Genomic DNA, 18472 nt, shown 5'->3' with positions numbered 1-18472 from the left:
AAAATATTCTAGTTTTTCAACTAATCATGAAAACAGAGCATATAAATTGTGAGGAAAAGCTCAAATGATTTCATTCATTCATTATCTTGACTGCTTATTCCATTACGGGTCGCAGGTGAGCTGGAGCCTATCCCAGCATTTTAAACAAGTGAGAGGCAGGTACACCATGGGACAGGTCACCAGTCTGTCGCAGGGCCAACACAGATAGACAAACAACCATTCACACGCACACTCTCTCCTAGAGAGAATTTATAATAACCACTTAACCTATCATGCATGTCTTTGGACGGTGGGAGGAAGCCGGAGAAACCCGGAGAGAACCCACGCATACACGGGGAGAACATGCAAAACTCCACACAGAAAGGCTGCGGTGCTAACACCACACCACCTTGCACCCGTACAGATGATTCATGTGAATATTAAATTATGCATCCAATATATTAAAGCCAACTGCCAGCTAAGTGCTCGGTCCTACTCGTGATATTTTTTCAGTCCTAAAACATTCTAGTTTTGATTTCTAGATCTAAGCCAACCTTATATTATTAGTTAACCCTAATTAGTTTAAAATTATAAGTTTTTTAAGTATTATCATGTTATTAAATGAATGTAACCCAGAATGAACGAAAACAGTTGTAATATCTGGGTTGTAACTTCACTTCATCACACCGTCACATCATCACAGGCCCCTGTAGGTTGTATTTGAGGATTTGAACTAACCACTCATTTCGTCATTTTGTTTGGAGGTATTGAAAAATGACCCTTTTTTCTTGTAAAATGACTTTCTCCCTACTATGGCAAATTAAACAGAATTGGGGCCGCAGCAACATAGTGTAAGAAAAGACCCCTCCAACCACACCTGCTCCTCCAGGATGGCACTGGCTGCTGGATCCTCCATGTTCACTCTGGTCTGGATCTTCAGCTTCACCACAGTTTGCTTTGACTTCTGGACTGCAAGGAATATTCATTCATTCATTTAATTAGCAGATGAGAGGCAGGGTACATCCTGGACAGGTCACCAGTCTGTCGCAGGGCCAGCAGAGTCATTAATTACTACACATAAAGCTCTACTGTGGCACTAATTAGTCAAAACAATTATTTTTTAAATATATTAAGTTACATGCGCTTCACTTGCTTCCTGCTACTGTAATACAGCTGCTACTTGTTTTTGTGTGCAAAAATAAAACTAAGATGCTTTGTGTTACCATAACAACTGTTAAATTTAATCCTGGGATGTGATGTCATGTCTTAGCTTACCTTTGGTCTCGACTGCTGTGCTACCTACTCCCCCTGTAAACTTCTGTAACATCCAAAAGACAAACTCATAAGTTTAATAAAATTCAGACAACGTTCAACATTATTTAAATTGTATTGTTGACATTGTGGATTAGAAAAGACAACTGATGTTTCTCAGTTGATCCCATTTCAGATCATTCGTGGCAGCCAGTTTGATACACAGAGAGAACCGAACAACAGTGGCTGGAAATTTAGAACAGAACGGGTCTCAGATGGTCAATTTTAATGAAACATTTATCATAAAAGCAAAAATCTCATCAAACCCTCCACAATAAACTAAAACATTAAAGGAACATAATTGATGGTCCTTAATACAATTTACAACACTGTGCCAATAAATATTCAGATTTTTTGTTTGTAATATCCTGGAAGAGATTCATTTATGTGTTAAAGTCACAACTATTAAAAAATCGAATGAATTTGATCATGAAGGGTTTGAGCTAAATTTTCATCATAATTGAATAACTGAAAGTTTTCATTGATCGATTTAAAGTTTTGTATTATTTTGATTAAATAGTTAATTTTCTTTTTCTGCATGACATTAATGTGTCTGCTCTTTCCTCTCACAGCTACGTAGCTGACGTGTTTGAACTTCTTGTTTAAGTCAACTTTTTGACCACTTTGCCTTTTGTTTTGCTTTATTTTTTCCCTTTGTTTTGTAGGTTGGTTATTGTTTTATTTGGGTCTCAAAAGACTGGGCCTTATTTTTTATGGAAGAGGAATGATTGATCTGTGATATCATTGTTAGTTGATTGTGAGGATTTGGTGTCATTCAGTTTTTAGAGATTTTCTTATCTTTTTGTTTTTTTCTTTCACAGTTTTCTGCCCATTTATTTACTAAGTATAAAAATACTCTGAATATAAATTGATAATAATAAAAAGAATATTGTAGCCATTAAGCAGCTTCCCCATGATCTCTGTGGAAAAAAAGGATTTATTTCATACGTTCTTTGCAGAAGAAATAGTACAACTCGTCACATGCTCATCTGTCCAGGTCCCATTCTCCGTCTCCATGGCTGCACAACTTTCATTTCCACTCAGGTTGTCAGGTTGTCCCTCTTGCCAGTTTAGGAATGTGGCAGATTTTCCAGTGTCTGCCCAGTACCAGTCTACAGAAGTGTTCAAGCCGATCCACACCTCTGTTGCACTGGACAGCAGATTCATGATCTCATTATTCATGGTGCTGTTCTGGATTTGGACCAGAGATGAATTTTTGGCCTCACAGTTGGCCACAGCGTCCATCCAAGTCATTTCAGTCTCTGTAATGTAGTAATGGCTTCCTGTGGAGATGAAGAAAGTGAGGAGGTGGAGGATAGAGTTATACAGTACCACACATTTTCCATGTGTAACGAGATGTTTTTTTTATGTCAGTTATCCCATCATCCATTAAAATGAATCATTCATGTCATAAAGTTGCTGAGATGTAATTCTACATTTACACCTCATTTAATATTTTAGGATCTTAGAATATGTAAATAATTAGCATCATCTCAGTGGTGGCTCTGATCAACTGAACATTAATATTGTTATAAACAGAAATTCCTTTAATCGAGGTGCAGGCAGCTTTATGCACATAATTTGTCTTTAACATATTAAATGATAATATAATAAAATAAATATATATATATATATATATAAAAATATGCAGATTATTGGCTTAAATCAGTTTGATTATTAGTATCCTCCATGGCTAGTGATTAAAATAAAGAAATTAATAGATGTGCGTCTATGCTGCACATGTTCCAGTACTCCATAGTACTATGTATTATATTAGTATATAAGGAGGATAATTTAGAGGGAACTCAAGAGAAAAAAAGGAAAATAACATAAACAAATGCAAATTCCAAACATATACATTTTAAAGCTAAAATAATTTAGATGTTTACCCACCATCAGAGCAGACTGACTGTCTATGCGATGAGCAGGTGAGATCCTGCCATTCTCCATCATACGCCATCGTGGCACACAGCTCATCAATCCCCCCGTTTGGCTCGTCGAATTTCCAGTTGAAGTATTCGGCTGGTTGTCCGTCCATCCCAGTCCACGGCAGAGTACGTGCAAGTAATCCTACCCATACCTTGTCAGTGAAATATTTGGCAAAATTTGACAGGTAATTGTTTGTGCTGCTGGTTTGCATTGTGAGAAATGCACCGGTAATCGGTCAGGCAGTGATTGTATGCATTTTCAAAAGTCATATTTTTTTTTATTGAGTACCAATACCAAGCAGAGGAAACAGAGGTGACACAAAAACCTAAGGAGGGAAGTAAATTTATGAAATTAGTAACAATGGAGTTTAGAAAAAACAACAACAAATCTCTTCCATGTTAATCTGACTTCCCTGGAGGAACTTTGGCAATAGAGTGAGACGTTCTAGCTGCTGACACTGCTCTTGCTTTTTCATGTGAGAAGGTGAAATAAGTTGTTCTTTGTTATTAAATTCTCACATTTATTCACCTTGTTAGCGATACGTTTCACTGACCTCTTCCACCAAACAAGTAAGTACGGAACTGTATAGTGTATTGTTAAATGGCCATGAGAAGTCTATTTTTATTTTATTTTTTAAATTATTTCATTTAACCTGTACATGTCTCTTCCAAGGATTTAAATGTGCTTTATAAGCATTTATATAAGCATCTAGGCTATTTTTTTTTGCATTATAGTTGCTTTTAGTATTAAGGAGAACTTGTATATGGGCTTGTGTAAGGAATCCTTCTGCTGTTTTTCTTGGCTACATAGAGCACTTACTACCTCAGGACCTTTATAAAACAATGTACATTGAGACAGGAACATAATCCACTGTTAAAAATTAAATTCTCTATAAAATCTATTACCTATCAAATATTACAGGAGTATGGTGTTACCTGTGAGCAGGAAGATCACAAACAAAGTCTTTTTCATGCTGACTTTTATTATCTGTGGACACAAAAATCAGATATGAAACCCGGGAGATCAGATTTGTTGCTTTGGTCAATCATACAGATGGTTCTTCTGTCTTTATTACTCAGAATTTTATGGACTTTTGTTTTTTATCACAAGTATTGCTTTCTTATCACATTTCAGAATGCATACATCATAAAAATAAAAAATAAAAACCAATTTAGCACATATAAAAAAATGGAATGGTTTTCCAGTCAGATGGGTTTCTTTCAACATAAATGAATTTGTTTGTTACAGCCTTATGTAAAGTGTTATCACAACTATATAGTGTTATTGATGACAATGTTTTAATGTGTGACAGTGTACCATTTTTTTCCTGGACTGGGGGCACGTCCCCCATGTCACCCCCCCTTATTTTCACCTATGCTATAGAAGTGAAGAAGCTAAACCCGAAGACTTGAAGCCTATTTTAAAAAACAAAAACTAAGGGACACTTGGTTTTGTCCATCTTATCATTCTGTTATCCCTGCGCAAAAAGTGTTGGAAGTTTAATAAAATGTTTTCTTATTTTTTTTTATGTTTTTATAACAATTTTCTTGCAGTCTTGATCTAACCTGACAATCTGAGGTGACTCAGCTCGACACAGTTCAATGAATTTCAACTTTAGTTTTCTTGTTATCTTTTTTCTTATCAGGTTTACATGCTGTGGTAGGAAATGAATGAATGAATGAATGAATGAATAATTAAATAAATAAATAAATAAAAACTTCATTTTCACCTAACTTTGTATTTTCAGACGCTATTTGCTTCTTTAAAGAGTTTTTGTTGAGTTAGTTTTATCAAGGTACACTACACTAACTCAAGAACAACTCTTTTATCCAGTAAACATATAGATAAAACTCTCCATATTAATCAAATATCAACTCACCAGTCTTAAACCTTCTTAAATTGCCAATCACAAGCAGCTGTCTCTCCTCTTCGGTGTTTGTCTGCTTCTTTCCTCTGAGGATGTCTTTATAGATAATGCAAATGAGTGTGGAGGATGATTCAAGACTCAACTTCAAATACAGACTGGATAAGAAAATGGGCACACCCTTCCTGATGAAACACAGAAGATTTCACAAACCATCCCATACATACTGCCATCTGTAGAGCCTTACAAATGTCATAGAACAATTTAAATAATCTATTAAACAGTAACATCTTCTGCATGGCAGCATGATGTGTCTTCCAACATAATTTACCAGTTGCCAGCTGAAACATGTTAATTACTGCAGTACCATTACAGAAAATGTTTTATCCTCATGCATGTGAGCTGATCTTATCACCACTGGGCAACCATGAGTTCACAACTGGCATCAGAAAACATCTCTACATGTGTTCCAAGTGTATTCAGATCTTTTTTCCTTACCTGCAGTATACACTGTGCACATTGGTACACTTTCTCTCACTTTATTTTCATTTTGTTTGTTGTTAGCTGTTTTTAATCTAACCAGCAGAGTCACTGAAAGATTCAGGTTCAAGATAATGCAGCCATGTTCACCATGAGATGAAGTCAGAGTAGTCAGTTCTTGATGTGGTGCAATGATGGGGGCTTTCACAGTTGTGCTTTGAGCTGACCACCGATAAGCTCGAGTCACGTGTTTGTGTCCGACGTGAAATGGGCCTCAAAGTCCTTTTGAATGCAGTTTGACATTCAAAACAGGCTGTTGTGTCTTCTCCTCGGAGGCTTTCAGCTAGTTGTACTAACAAATGCTGAGTTGGTGGAGTGCTGCCGAGATGAGCATCCATCTAACACATCTAGTCTTTATCGTGTTAACATTGATCAGTTCTGGTGATTAATTTCAAATTCAAATGATTTTAGATGAAAATTAACGGTCAGAATTCTGATAAACAACTTAACTATACATTTTAAATATAAGTATTACACCATAACACTACATACAGTTATAAAGTTTACTTGTGTTACACTCTAAGAAAAAAGGGTACCCAATTGTGCTGTTAGTGGTAAAAAGGATTGTCACTGTGGTACCCTCAAAGGTACTGCTGTTGTACCCTCAACAGAGGGAACTTATTTGTACCCCTGTATTTGTACCGTTGTATTTATACCTTATCAAGACCATTATTGCATCTCTGGTGACCATCTTGTACCCAAATTTAAAAGTGGAAAATGTCTCCCATCTAGAGATTTAAAAGCAGTTTATTAAAATCTGCTTTACATTTATAAGGCAAATGTATAGCTATACTGTGTAGCCATTTTTCGTTTTTTCTTGTGTTTTGTTGTGTGTCTGTAAACATTTTAATTGCTCTGATGTTGAGATTTTAATCTCAATGAGGTTAACCAAGGTTAAAAAATGGTAATAAAAGAAAATAAATGGGCTCGTAGTGGGTACATAAATCCAGATTGTACCCTGAAGGACAGAAATGTGCTTTTTCTGAAGGGTAATGCTTTGAAGGTGATATTTATCAGACAGACTCCAGTTTGTGTACATGCATAATGTGTCCTCACACAAACCCAAGTCAGTTATGGTATTCCTCAGGGTTCTGGACTTGGACCAATTCTGTTTTCACTCAGTGCTTTTTTTGGGTACAATATTCACCTGCACTCTTATGCAGATTATCCAGTCCAAAATATAAAAACAGAGGCAAAATGTCGACATGTCAAGAGTTGGAAAAATCCAAGGAGAACAGGTGAGTTTTAAGAAGAGAATTAAAATCAGGACGAGGCCTGTCTGATATGCATGGGCAGGTAATTCCACGATCTGGGGCCAGTAACACCAAAGGCTTGATCTCTTCGGAGCTTACGCTTTGTTCTCGGCACCATCAAGAGCAGCTGATCAACTGATCTAAAAGAGCGTGAAGGTGCGTAAGGGTGAAGGAGCTCAGCGAGGTACGGTGGTGCAAGGCCATAGGGTGATTGAAAAACAAATTAAATTACTTTAAACTGGATTCTAAAATGAACAGGCAGCCAATGGAACAATGCTAAAACCGGAGAAATGTGTTTAAGTTTATGTGTGCCAGTTAAAAGATGCGCAGTGGCATTTTGCACCATTTGAAGGCGAACAATGGAAGACCCACTAACTGACAAAACACAGTTGTCCAGCTAAGAGGTTATAAATGCATAGATAACAGTCTCAAAATGTTGCTTTGGAATAATTGGCTTTCACATTAACTAGCTGCCTTAAGATATAAAATCTTTCCTTTACTTGACTGTCTAGCTTAAATACAGAGACCATTGTAATACCCAATTTTTGATGACTGGCTGGTTGTACTGAGCCAAATAACAGGGAAGGACCCAGTCATACCACCAAAAGCCATAAACTCAGTTTAATCTTCACTGAAATTTAAAAATTTACAAGCCATCCATGCTTTAATAATCTGGAGACATTATGCCATGGGAGATTATTTCCAGCTTTATTCATCAATGAAACCTGAAGAAACAAATCAGTCTCTTAAACTTACAGACTTGTGTAGGTGACATTAAATCCTGAATGAGTTATAGTTTGTTTGTTCTCTGTCAGCATCAATACTTTCTTTGGACGTTGTCATGTTGGCTTATTACGACTGTGAGGAAACTTGGGGTCATCTTTGACTAGGACTTGCACTTTCTTCCACAAATTAATCAGGTGTCTAAATCAGTATTTTTCCATTGCCAAGGAACATTCCCAAGATCAGGAATATTCTGTCTCAAAGTGACACTAAAAAACCTAACCATGCTTTTCAGTGTTGTGCCTGACTGAGTTCTTTGAACGATCATTCATAAACCGGTTCACATTTTGGGTGAACATGAACTGAACGTACGATATTTCTGCCTGATGAACATTATTGTGAGCGCGCTCATTCTGGCGTTTGTGAACAGCGTTCTTTCACAGCTGAACTTTGTTCAAGAGGATACCAGATTTCCATGGAGCCTTCTAGGCAAAATCCCAGCTAAAACACATCATAGACAGGCCTTAATATATGAAAAACACCAAATTTGGCAGTACCAACCACCACAGAGCCACACTGCCCATGAGTCAACAAATGAGAAACATGGAGGCAAAATCCAATGAAGGCAGGAGCATCACCTCTGTCTCAGTGATCACTACAGCATCTCCGTATGATCACTTAAAATAATTTTTTGAAAAGGTCGGTGATGATCCAGGAGGGAGAAATCTGGCCTTTTTGTGTAAACTTTGCCTGCAGGATGTCAAGAATTAACTTCAGACATTAACAATGTAAACAGCAGATTGAAATAAAGCACCCGGCTCACCTTCCAAGGTATGTGAACTAAATGTCACTAAAAACAATCTAAAGACTTGGCAACGGCGTGCTAAAGCAAATTCTCTACCAGCCAGGACTAGATAACTGCGTCCAGTAGAGGCAGCTGCGTTGTCTTCATCTCCAGGCGCAGCTGGAAAACCTTCTGCTGTATAATGTCGGGGACCAGCAGCGTTTGAGGAAAGAGGAACCCTCAGCTTTCATAAACTTGAGAAATACAAGACATATGGTCTTGCATGTCTTTTTTGTTTTGTTTTTTACTTATTCATTGGGCTGAATGTTGCACTTTTATGACCCTCTCTCAGGTCCATCCAGTTTTCCATACATGAACAATGCTTCTTATTTCTGATATTTCTGTACAACACTTTGAATCACCCTGTCATTGTATTGTGCAATACAAATAAACTTACCTTGACTATGAAAGCCAGTCAAACCTGAACACAATTTGGTGTTAAAGTTGTGCTACTTAAGCTACTAAAAGCATTTTAATTGTATAAGTGAGTGAAAATTAAATAGGAAAAATGCCATTGAATGTGGAGAAAAGAAACACTGCATAAATACCAGATTGAAGACCAAACATGATCACAGCAGGGTACACGTTGAGTGTGTAGTAGTTCTTTTGTTCATGCTTAGTTAATCCATGATGTCATCTACCTGCTCACAAGCTTTTTGTTTAACATTTAGATTGTCTTTTTATTCAAACATCTCCAAATGTACTATTCAAATGCAAAGGATCACACAAAGTAAACTTTACTTCAATCATGTTAAAGATGGTCATAAGGATGTTTTTTCTGTGTGTTAATATGGTCTCCCTCCTTCTTAGAACAGGTTAGATTGAAAAATTTAAATTACAGTTGTTTTAAACACATCCCTAACAGTTTTTGGTTTATTTGGATAATATATACATATTTTTGGTTAGAGTTTGATTGCAAACATTTCTGTTAAAAAATTTCTGTTAAAACATTTCTGTTTCTGTTTGTAGTCAGTTTCACTCAATAAAATGTGTATAACGGTACAGAAGTGAAGTTCCTGCTAATAGAAAAAAAGGAAAGTCACCGTCTTTGCTTGTGATTTGGGTCATTGCCTCTTGTAAATCTGTGAACCCGAGTCCTAAAAAAACCTGCGGGATTAGTTGCAAATTTAAAACAATTTGCATCTTTCAAAGAAGCACATATTATTCATTCAAATAACATCACCACATAAAGTCGACCTTTATTCTGATTTATTAAAAAAACACTCCTGGTTTTAGCGCATGAAGAGGCACTTCATTCACAATTAAATAAATAAATAATGAAATTGTTGCTGAAATGTCAAAGGTGGAACGACTTTTGTGGGATACATTAGTTGTATAGCTGCAATGTTAAAAACTGCTTTCTGATATTGTGTCTATCGGGCTGTAGCCTCAATATGACTTGAGACCTTATGCTGCCCTGACATTGAAAAGTAAAGAATAAAAGTTATAATAGAATAGAAATAGAAAATGTATAACAACAACATATCAGCTAAACAGCATTACTATACTGTGCCTATGGTGTTTTGTTGTTTCTGGATCTACCACTTCTATTCTTTTTAGCCTTAAGCTCATACGAGATTATGACATGGTCATGATCTTAGGGTTTTGATTTAAGGTTCTTAGTCTTGTCATGTTTAGTTTTGGTTTCCTGTCTTATTTTGTAGCTTAATTCCTCTTGTGTATTGTGTTCTGTTTTGCTTCCTGTTCTTTAGCTCACCTGGTTTGATTTTCTCATTCACTTCACCTCTTTCTTATTATTCCCTCAGTGTATTTATACCCCTTTGGTTTTCAGTTTCCTTTGTCAGATCCTTGTGGTATTTCCCTGTCGTGTGGTTCCTGAGTTTCTTGGCTCTTAAATTAAAACCTTTGGGCTTTTGGGTCCTAGACTCCACTGCATCGTGACGGACATGCTTCTTGATGATAAATGCCCAAAATGTATCACTGATTGTACAATGATCAGCGTTCCACTCTCATACATTACATGAGAAAAGACTTTTAACACACGTAAAACCTTTTGTTTGGTCTGCTTTTAAATACTACTCTATGAATAAATTATTCATGTGAAAAACTGAAAAAATCACCAACTTCATCATACTGAAAACTGCTGTTGTGTGGTTTGTAGAAGATCTGGTACATAATTTGAAAAAAGGATATTTAAACTTATTATAGCCTTACATTGTGAAAACTAAGGAATTTTAGAGAAGATTTCCTCAAATTATTTCCTTTTTTTTTCATTTATCATTCCCGACTAGAAGAGAACACTCCACCCTATTCCAGCATTGAGGTCCTCTCCCTTAGAGACAGGGTGAGAAGTAAGGTCATGTGGTTTGGGCATCTGGTCAGGATGTCTCTTGGACCTCTCTTTGGTGAGGTATTCCGGGCATGTCCCAAAGGGAGGAGACCCCGGGAAAGACCCAAGATATGGTGGAGAGATTACATCTCTCGGTTGGCTTGAGAACGCCTTGGGATCCACCCGGATGAGCTGGCAAATGTGGCCGGGGCAGGGCTTCTCTGCTTAGCCAAGTGCCCCTGCAAACCGACCCCGGATAAGCAGCAAGAAAATGGATGGATGGATCTCTGTTTTTCTTTTTTTAGTATGTGCAGGTGTTTTCATCTTTACATGAGATAAAATTTACTGTAATGAACTGTATTTAACCAACATGTTGCACAAGCTTTTATTAAAAAGATGTTAAATGTGGAAAACGCTGTTATTTTGCATGGCTGACTAATTGTCTAAGACCTGGTACACACATAACGATTGTTTTAATCTTATGAGATTTTTTATCTGGTTGAGACCTCACACGTGAAGATAAAAAAAAGGTAAGTTTTGATCGTATTGTGTGTGGTGTGCTCCGAAAATGTAATCACAGAACAACACACACATAAAGGTGCTGTTCCACAGCTCATCTACAATCTAGTCCTCCGAAGCGGACAAATATCGAAACGTAGAAGAAGAACCATAGCAACAACCGACAAAAAACAAAGAAGAAGAACCATAGCAACAACCGACAAAAAACAAAGAAGAAGAACCATAGCAACAACCGACAAAAAACAAAGAAGAAGAACCATAGCAACAACCGGCAAAAAACAAAGAAGAAGAACCATAGCAACAACCGACAAAAAACAAAGAAGAAGAACCATAGCAACAACCGACAAAAAACAAAGAAGAAGAACCATAGCAACAACCGACAAAAAACAAAGAAGAAGAACCATAGCAACAACTGGCAAAAAACAAAGAAGAAGAAACATAATAACAATCGGAAAACCAGAAGATATATAGGACGAGGGAATGATGGTGGTCTTGGGACTATTGTTAACAGAAAAAGCCAGAAAGAAAAAAAAAATAACAGACTGGAGACGGCGTGAACACGGACTTTATTTACTTCCTTGTTCCCCAGCCAGCTCGCTCTCTGATTGGCTACATTCTGTGCCACGTCACCATCCACGCAGTCAGAATGCACGAGTCGTTGGCGTTCCTCAGAAACCACCTCTGAAATATTGAACATGTTCAATATTGCCAATTGTCGGCTGCGACCCCTTTTCGGAGCGGATTATCAGGACAAATCGGCTCGGAACACACCACAGACCAAATGATAATCGTACAGGGAAATCTCACGATGATCGGGCGTTTGCTGTCAGAGGTCGGGAAGAGGCAAAATCAGGAAAAAAACTGTCCAAAATCGTTATGTGTGTAACAGGCCTAAGTAATGAGTATGTTTATTTTCTTCTTTTCTTCTTATGTCTTTAACTGCATTTGCACATTTTGTAATTAGCACAAAATGCAGACAATGGAAAAATGTTTACCCAAACGAAGTACAAACTATAAACATGGTGATGCAATGTAGGAAGACTCAGACAAAACAAAATGAAACAGAAACACATTTAAATTTTAAAATTATATAAAATTTTTAATAATTTTAATTTTTAATTAATATTAATATTATTATTTTTATTTAATTATAGCTCCAATTCAGACTTTATGGATCAGGGCCACACCTCTATAAGAGCTCATGATTTCATGGAATGTCATTTTATCGACGCGCGATACAGTTTAGCGAAATTAGGGGAGTGAGTTTAAAAAAAAGTATAGAGAAGGTCTAATATAAAGGTTTGTTATTCAAATTATTGAACAAAGTTGTTGAACTATTCTGTTCTATTAGTCTCATAAGACAGAAAGAGGGAAGAGATAGATTCATACCACTCAGGAAATGCTGACAGCATTGATGCAAAACTTTTGTGTGTCAACCATTTTGCAGGTTTAGCTGTAACAAAAATTAGGTTGAAAAGTTGTTGAATTTCTGACAGAATATTTAGGACTGAACACAAACAGGAAAGGAGAACGCCTCCACCAGCCTGAACACCAGTCTGTCAGAATGTCAAGATACCATTTAAACTGCAGCTCCAATGATTAGCTTTCCTGAGGGATATGTAATCAGTACTGTTGGATTTTTATTCATGTGCTGGAAAACAGCCAACAAGGGATTCTTTTAAATCCTAGAATCTCTGCCTCCCTCTCTCTCAATCTATGTTTCTTTATCTTTCCTAGTTTGTATTTCTGTATCTATCTATAAATCACTTTATCTTTGTATATTTGTTTATTTCTCTTTATATGATCTGCCTCTCTGTTTCTGTCATATATATATGTATATATATATATATACATATACATATATATATATATATATATATATATATATATGTGTGTGTGTGTGTGTGTGTGTGTGAGAAACATATGTATAAAGACAGAATTAGTTTTATATACTTTTATATAGAAAGACAGATCATATAAAGATAAATTTATGAAGATAGATAGATAGAGAGATAGATAGATAGATAGATAGATAGATAGATAGATAGATAGATAGATAGATAGATAGATAGATAGATAGATAGATAGACTAGAAAAGTGAGCCTAAACTATTGACTAGTAGTCTACATGTATATCGATTTTAATATAACGATATTTCTCTATGTCATCAGCTGTCTTTGTATTATTTATATAACTATATATAATCTATCTGCCTGCCTGGCTAATTTGATTTATTACTTTGAGTGTGTTTATATTTGTTTTTCATCGCTTTTATCCTTCTGAATTTGTTATACCTCTAGTTTGTTTAATTTTGTGTATTATTTTATTTATGCTTTTTCTTTAGTTTTCTTTATTAGATTTTTGGACAAATTGTTTTCGCTTCTTTTGCTATGTCTAGTTTTTTTTCCTTCTTTCTATTTTAGCGCTTTAATTCTCTTTAGCTGACAAGGTATTTTATGAATATTTTCATAGATCAAATAGAAAAATCAATACACTAAGTTAAAATAAGATTTAAAAAACATCAGTGTGCATGTCTGTAGAAGTAAAATACTTTATTTAAAAATAATGTGGTTGTGTTTTGTAATAATTAATGCACCAAAGGGTTATATATATCTATGTTTTACTGTTTTTTGTTTTGAGTTTTATAAGATATAGACCATTTTCTATTTGTATTTCTATTTTCTTCCTTTTATTTTTTCTGGTTTCAATATTTTTATTTTGTTTTTTTTATTTTATATTTTACTTTTTATTCATAAATAAACAGATTGCTTTGTTTTGAGTTTTTTTATTAATTTATTTATTGGCCTAATAAGCTTATTAATTTATTCTCTATTTGTATTTTATATATTTGTATTATATATATATATATATAATTTTAAAATATGTATCATTTTAACTTACATGTATAAATGAATGTGTAAACTTTTTGAGCTTCTTTTTCTATTTCTATTTTAGAATTTAATTAGGACCTGATGTTGACGAGGTGTGGCCCTGTTTTTAAATTTGTAATGAAAATGCCCAGGTTTTAAAACATCTAGCCATAATGACCGCAGTCCACATGATTAAGACACTTCCCTCAAGCGGGCAAGGAAAAACTCCCAAACTGTCCTTTTAACAGAAGGGCCTGGAAGAAACCTCGGGAAGGATCACACAAGAGGGAGCTCCCTTCCAGAGACATTAGAGTGTCTAGTGGACTGCAAAACGAGAATATCTATATATTCTCTAAACTACACTGGGCATTTTTTTGTTTCTCTGGTCGTTTTCCTCTGAGGCCTGTCTTCCTTTGTGTTAGTTTGGAATCCTTAGGCATCATCATTCTCATCCTCTTTCTTGGTGAGGAACTGGTCTCTGGACTGCTGCATAAAGGAACAAAACACAGTGTTAAAACCTTTGGTAAAAACCATCTAAAGATCACCCTCACATGAAGGAAAACCAGCTGATATCTACCTGCTTCTTGTAAATGTTTCTCTGGTCCTTTTCCTCTGAGGCCTGTCTTCCTTTGTGTTAGTTGAAGCCACGTTTTGAGCCTCTTTGGGAGAATCTAAACAAATAGACAGAAACAGCAAGTTATCAATAGCATTAATCAATTTAAAACAAGATTCATCCCAATGAATGTGTTTCTAAATGTAGGCATCTATATATTCTCTAAACTACACTGGGCATTTTTTTTGTGTGTGTGAGTGTGTGCTACCACCTGTGCAGGTTGTAAACCTGCAATACTGATACCATCTTCTACATCCTCTTCATGAAGTTCTGGTCCTTTCAGCCCTCCACACTGGGTGCAGCTGCTTCCTGTCCTAGCCTGATTTTTTCTTCTTTCTCTTCCAACAGCTGCCTGAGCTGAAAAACAAATGTTAGGATTCCATCAGTAACGTTTTTTCTTATACAAGCATTTTAAATAACTAACCCTTACCTGCTTCCACGTGGAGCATCTGTCAAATCATCCAACGTTCTCTTCCTCCGAGGTTTAACTGTAACCTCAGATGATGCAGCTTCACATCGATCCCGTTGGGACACACCAAGAAAGCCAATCTTTCTTCTCTTCCTCTCCGGAGAGCCATGGCCTGAGCTAGTAGACAAATTACAAGTTGTTAGTATTGCATCAGTAACATTTCTGCCTGTACAAGCATGTGAAAAAACTTCCACCGACCTGCTTTCAAACTGTGGAACTGTAAAAGTTCCCAATGTTCTCTTCCTCCGAGGTTTAAGTGTAACCTCAGAGGATGCAGCTTCACATGGATCCTGCTGAGATGCCTGAAGAAGACCCTTTTTCCTTTTTTTCCTCTCCGGAGAGCTGGTGTCTGGACTCCTGTGCAGAGAACATATTGTTGGATTTGTCTAAATTCAACAGAACAACATATAGAAAAGCCAGTTAAATAATACCAACCTGTTTTCAAACTGGGTCTCTGCAGAGTCCCTTTTTCTTTTCTTCTGAGGTTTGATTTTCACCTCAGAGCCGGATGTTTGGGAATCCTCAGGCATCATCATTCTCATCCTCTTTCTTGGTGAGGAACTGGTCTCTGGACTCCTGCATAAAGCAACAAAACACAGTGTTAAAACCTTTGGTAAAAACCATGTAAAGATCACCCTCACATGAAGGAAAACCAGCTGATATCTACCTGCTTCTTGTAAATGTTTCTCTGGTCCTTTTCCTCTGAGGCCTGTCTTCCTTTGTGTTAGTTGAAGCCACGTTTTGAGCCTCTTTGGGAGAATCTAAACAAATAGACAGAAACAGGAAGTTATCAATAGCATTAATCAATTTAAAACAAGATTCATCCCAATGAATGTGTGTTTCTGAATGTAGGCATCTATATATTCTCTAAACTACACTGGGCATTTTTTTTGTGTGTGTGAGTGTGTGCTACCACCTGTGCAGGTTGTAAACCTGCAATACTGATACCATCTTCTACATCCTCTTCATGAAGTTCTGGTCCTTTCAGCCCTCCACACTGGGCGCAGCTGCTTCCTGTCCTAGCCCGATTTTTTCTTCTTTCTCTTCCAACAGCTGCCTGAGCTGAAAAACAAATGTTAGGATTCCATCAGTAACGTTTTTTCTTATACAAGCATTTTAAATAACTAACCCTTACCTGCTTCCACGTGGAGCATCTGTCAAATCATCCAACGTTCTCTTCCTCCGAGGTTTAACTGTAACCTCAGATGATGCAGCTTCACATCGATCCCGTTGGGACACACCAAGAAAGCCAATCTTTCTTCTCTTCCTCTCCGGAGAGCCATGGCCTGAGCTAGTAGACAAATTACAAGTTGTTAGTATTGCATCAGTAACATTTCTGCCTGTACAAGCATGTGAAAAAACTTCCACCGACCTGCTTTCAAACTGTGGAACTGTAAAAGTTCCCAATGTTCTCTTCCTCCGAGGTTTAAGTGTAACCTCAGAGGATGCAGCTTCACATGGATCCTGCTGAGATGCCTGAAGAAGACCCTTTTTCCTTGTTTTCCTCTCCGGAGAGCTGGTGTCTGGACTCCTGTGCAGAGAACATATTGTTGGATTTGTCTAAATTCAACAGAACAACATATAGAAAAGCCAGTGAAATTATACCAACCTGTTTTCAAACTGGGTCTCTGCAGAGTCCCTTTTTCTTTTCTTCTGATGTTTGATTTTCACCTCAGAGCCGGATGTTTGGGAATCCTCAGGCATCATCATTCTCATCCTCTTTCTTGGTGAGGAACTGGTCTCTGGACTGCTGCATAAATCAACAAAACACAGTGTTAAAACCTTTGGTAAAAACAATCTAAAGATCACCCTCACATGAAGGAAAACCAGCTGATATCTACCTGCTTCCTGTAAATGTTTCTCTGGTCCTTTTCCTCTGAGGCCTGTCTTCTTTTGTGTTAGTTGAAGCCACGTTTTGAGCCTCTTTGGGAGAATCTAAACATATAGACAGAAACAGCAAGTTACTAATCCTGCTCATTTCAAAATAATTTTCCTTTTTTAATTGTAAACAAATGAATCCTGATAAATGTGTGTTTATGAAAACAGATATACCTGTTTTAGCTTTGACTAAATCTTTGTCCAGCTTCATTTTCTTCTTCTTTGGCATTAATCTTTCCAGGCTTGGTTGAAATCAAATAGGAAATATTGTTAGGATTGTCTGAATTCAACAGAACAACATATAGAAAAGCCAGTGAAACTATGCCTACCTGTTTTCAAACTGGGTCTCTGCAGAGTCCCTTTTTCTTTTCTTCTGAGGTTTGATTTTCACCTCAGAGCCTGATGTTTGGGAATCCTCAGGCATCATCATTCTCATCCTCTTTCTTGGTGAGGAACTGGTCTCTGGACTGCTGCATAAAGCAACAAAACACAGTGTTAAAACCTTTGGTAAAAACCATCTAAAGATCACCCTCACATGAAGGAAAACCAGCTGATATCTACCTGCTTCTTGTAAATGTTTCTCTGGTCGTTTTCCTCTGAGGCCTGTCTTCCTTTGTGTTAGTTGAAGCCACGTTTTGAGCCTCTTTGGGAGAATCTAAACAAATAGACAGAAACAGCAAGTTATCAATAGCATTAATCAATTTAAAACAAGATTCATCCCAATGAATGTGTGTTTCTGAATGCAGGCATCTATATATTCTCTAAACTACACTGGGCATTTTTTTTTGTGTGTGAGTGTGTGCTACCACCTGTGCAGGTTGTAAACCTGCAATACTGATACCATCTTCTACATCCTCTTCATGAAGTTCTGGTCCTTTCAGCCCTCCACACTGGGCGCAGCTGCTTCCTGTCCTAGCCTGATTTTTTCTTCTTTCTCTTCCAACAGCTGCCTGAGCTGAAAAACAAATGTTAGGATTCCATCAGTAACGTTTTTTTCTTATACAAGCATTTTAAATAACTAACCCTTACCTGCTTCCACGTGGAGCATCTGTCAAATCATCCAACGTTCTCTTCCTCCGAGGTTTAACTGTAACCTCAGATGATGCAGCTTCACATCGATCCCGTTGGGACACACCAAGAAAGCCAATCTTTCTTCTCTTCCTCTCCGGAGAGCCATGGCCTGAGCTAGTAGACAAATTACAAGTTGTTAGTATTGCATCAGTAACATTTCTGCCTGTACAAGCATGTGAAAAAACTTCCACCGACCTGCTTTCAAACTGTGGAACTGTAAAAGTTCCCAATGTTCTCTTCCTCCGAGGTTTAAGTGTAACCTCAGAGGATGCAGCTTCACATGGATCCTGCTGAGATGCCTGAAGAAGACCCTTTTTCC

The 18472-nt window shown here is 36.9% G+C and overlaps 2 protein-coding genes and 2 long non-coding RNA genes across 4 annotated transcripts in view; all 4 read right to left on the bottom strand.

The window, feature by feature from the left end:
• The window catches only part of LOC121641357 (neurocan core protein-like), a 4793-nt gene extending 1419 nt beyond the window's left edge, over window positions 1-3374 (bottom strand). The window contains exons 1-4 of the mRNA XM_041987447.1: window positions 3184-3374; window positions 2239-2573; window positions 1255-1297; window positions 857-948 (exon numbers count right to left, since the gene is read on the bottom strand). Coding sequence (XP_041843381.1) covers window positions 857-948; window positions 1255-1297; window positions 2239-2573; window positions 3184-3328 — 615 coding nt within the window. The 5' untranslated portion in view covers window positions 3329-3374. The remainder of the gene's footprint in view (window positions 1-856; window positions 949-1254; window positions 1298-2238; window positions 2574-3183) is intronic.
• Window positions 3375-14485: 11111 nt separating this feature from the next.
• On the bottom strand, window positions 14486-17819 carry LOC121641762 (protein pxr-1-like). Its single transcript, XM_041988034.1, has 9 exons — window positions 17644-17819; window positions 17412-17552; window positions 17257-17324; window positions 17046-17139; window positions 16814-16954; window positions 15403-15561; window positions 15166-15321; window positions 14700-15092; window positions 14486-14608 (listed from the first exon to the last, which is right to left on the bottom strand). The coding sequence occupies exons 2-8, from the start codon at window positions 17516-17518 to the stop codon at window positions 15050-15052; spliced, it is 768 nt and encodes a 255-aa protein (XP_041843968.1). The 5' UTR covers window positions 17519-17552; window positions 17644-17819; the 3' UTR covers window positions 14486-14608; window positions 14700-15049.
• On the bottom strand, window positions 16121-16699 carry LOC121641767. The gene is made up of 3 exons (XR_006010796.1): window positions 16577-16699; window positions 16340-16495; window positions 16121-16266 (listed from the first exon to the last, which is right to left on the bottom strand). It is a non-coding gene; the product is annotated as an uncharacterized LOC121641767 (long non-coding RNA).
• A 54-nt stretch (window positions 17820-17873) lies between the features above and the next one.
• LOC121641766 lies at window positions 17874-18471 on the bottom strand. Its single transcript, XR_006010795.1, has 3 exons — window positions 18349-18471; window positions 18112-18267; window positions 17874-18037 (listed from the first exon to the last, which is right to left on the bottom strand). It is a non-coding gene; the product is annotated as an uncharacterized LOC121641766 (long non-coding RNA).
• Between the last annotated feature and the right edge of the window lies 1 nt (window position 18472).

This window comes from Melanotaenia boesemani, chromosome 6 (assembly GCF_017639745.1).
Source record: "Melanotaenia boesemani isolate fMelBoe1 chromosome 6, fMelBoe1.pri, whole genome shotgun sequence".
Lineage (NCBI taxonomy): Eukaryota > Metazoa > Chordata > Actinopteri > Atheriniformes > Melanotaeniidae > Melanotaenia > Melanotaenia boesemani.
Note: the sequence above shows the minus strand (reverse complement) of the source record. Positions and strands in the feature narration are given on the sequence as shown.

Bases quoted from the DNA above. Each gene is read 5' to 3' on its own strand.
- LOC121641762 (XM_041988034.1), bottom strand. From the start codon at position 17,518: ATGAGAATGATGATGCCTGAGGATTCCCAAACATCAGGCTCTGAGGTG. The intron at 15,562-16,813 runs GTTGGTATAATT...TTCTCTGCACAG, and splicing joins GAGACCCAGTTTGAAAACAG to GAGTCCAGACACCAGCTCTC. The intron at 15,322-15,402 runs GTCGGTGGAAGT...TTTGTCTACTAG, and splicing joins GTTCCACAGTTTGAAAGCAG to CTCAGGCCATGGCTCTCCGG.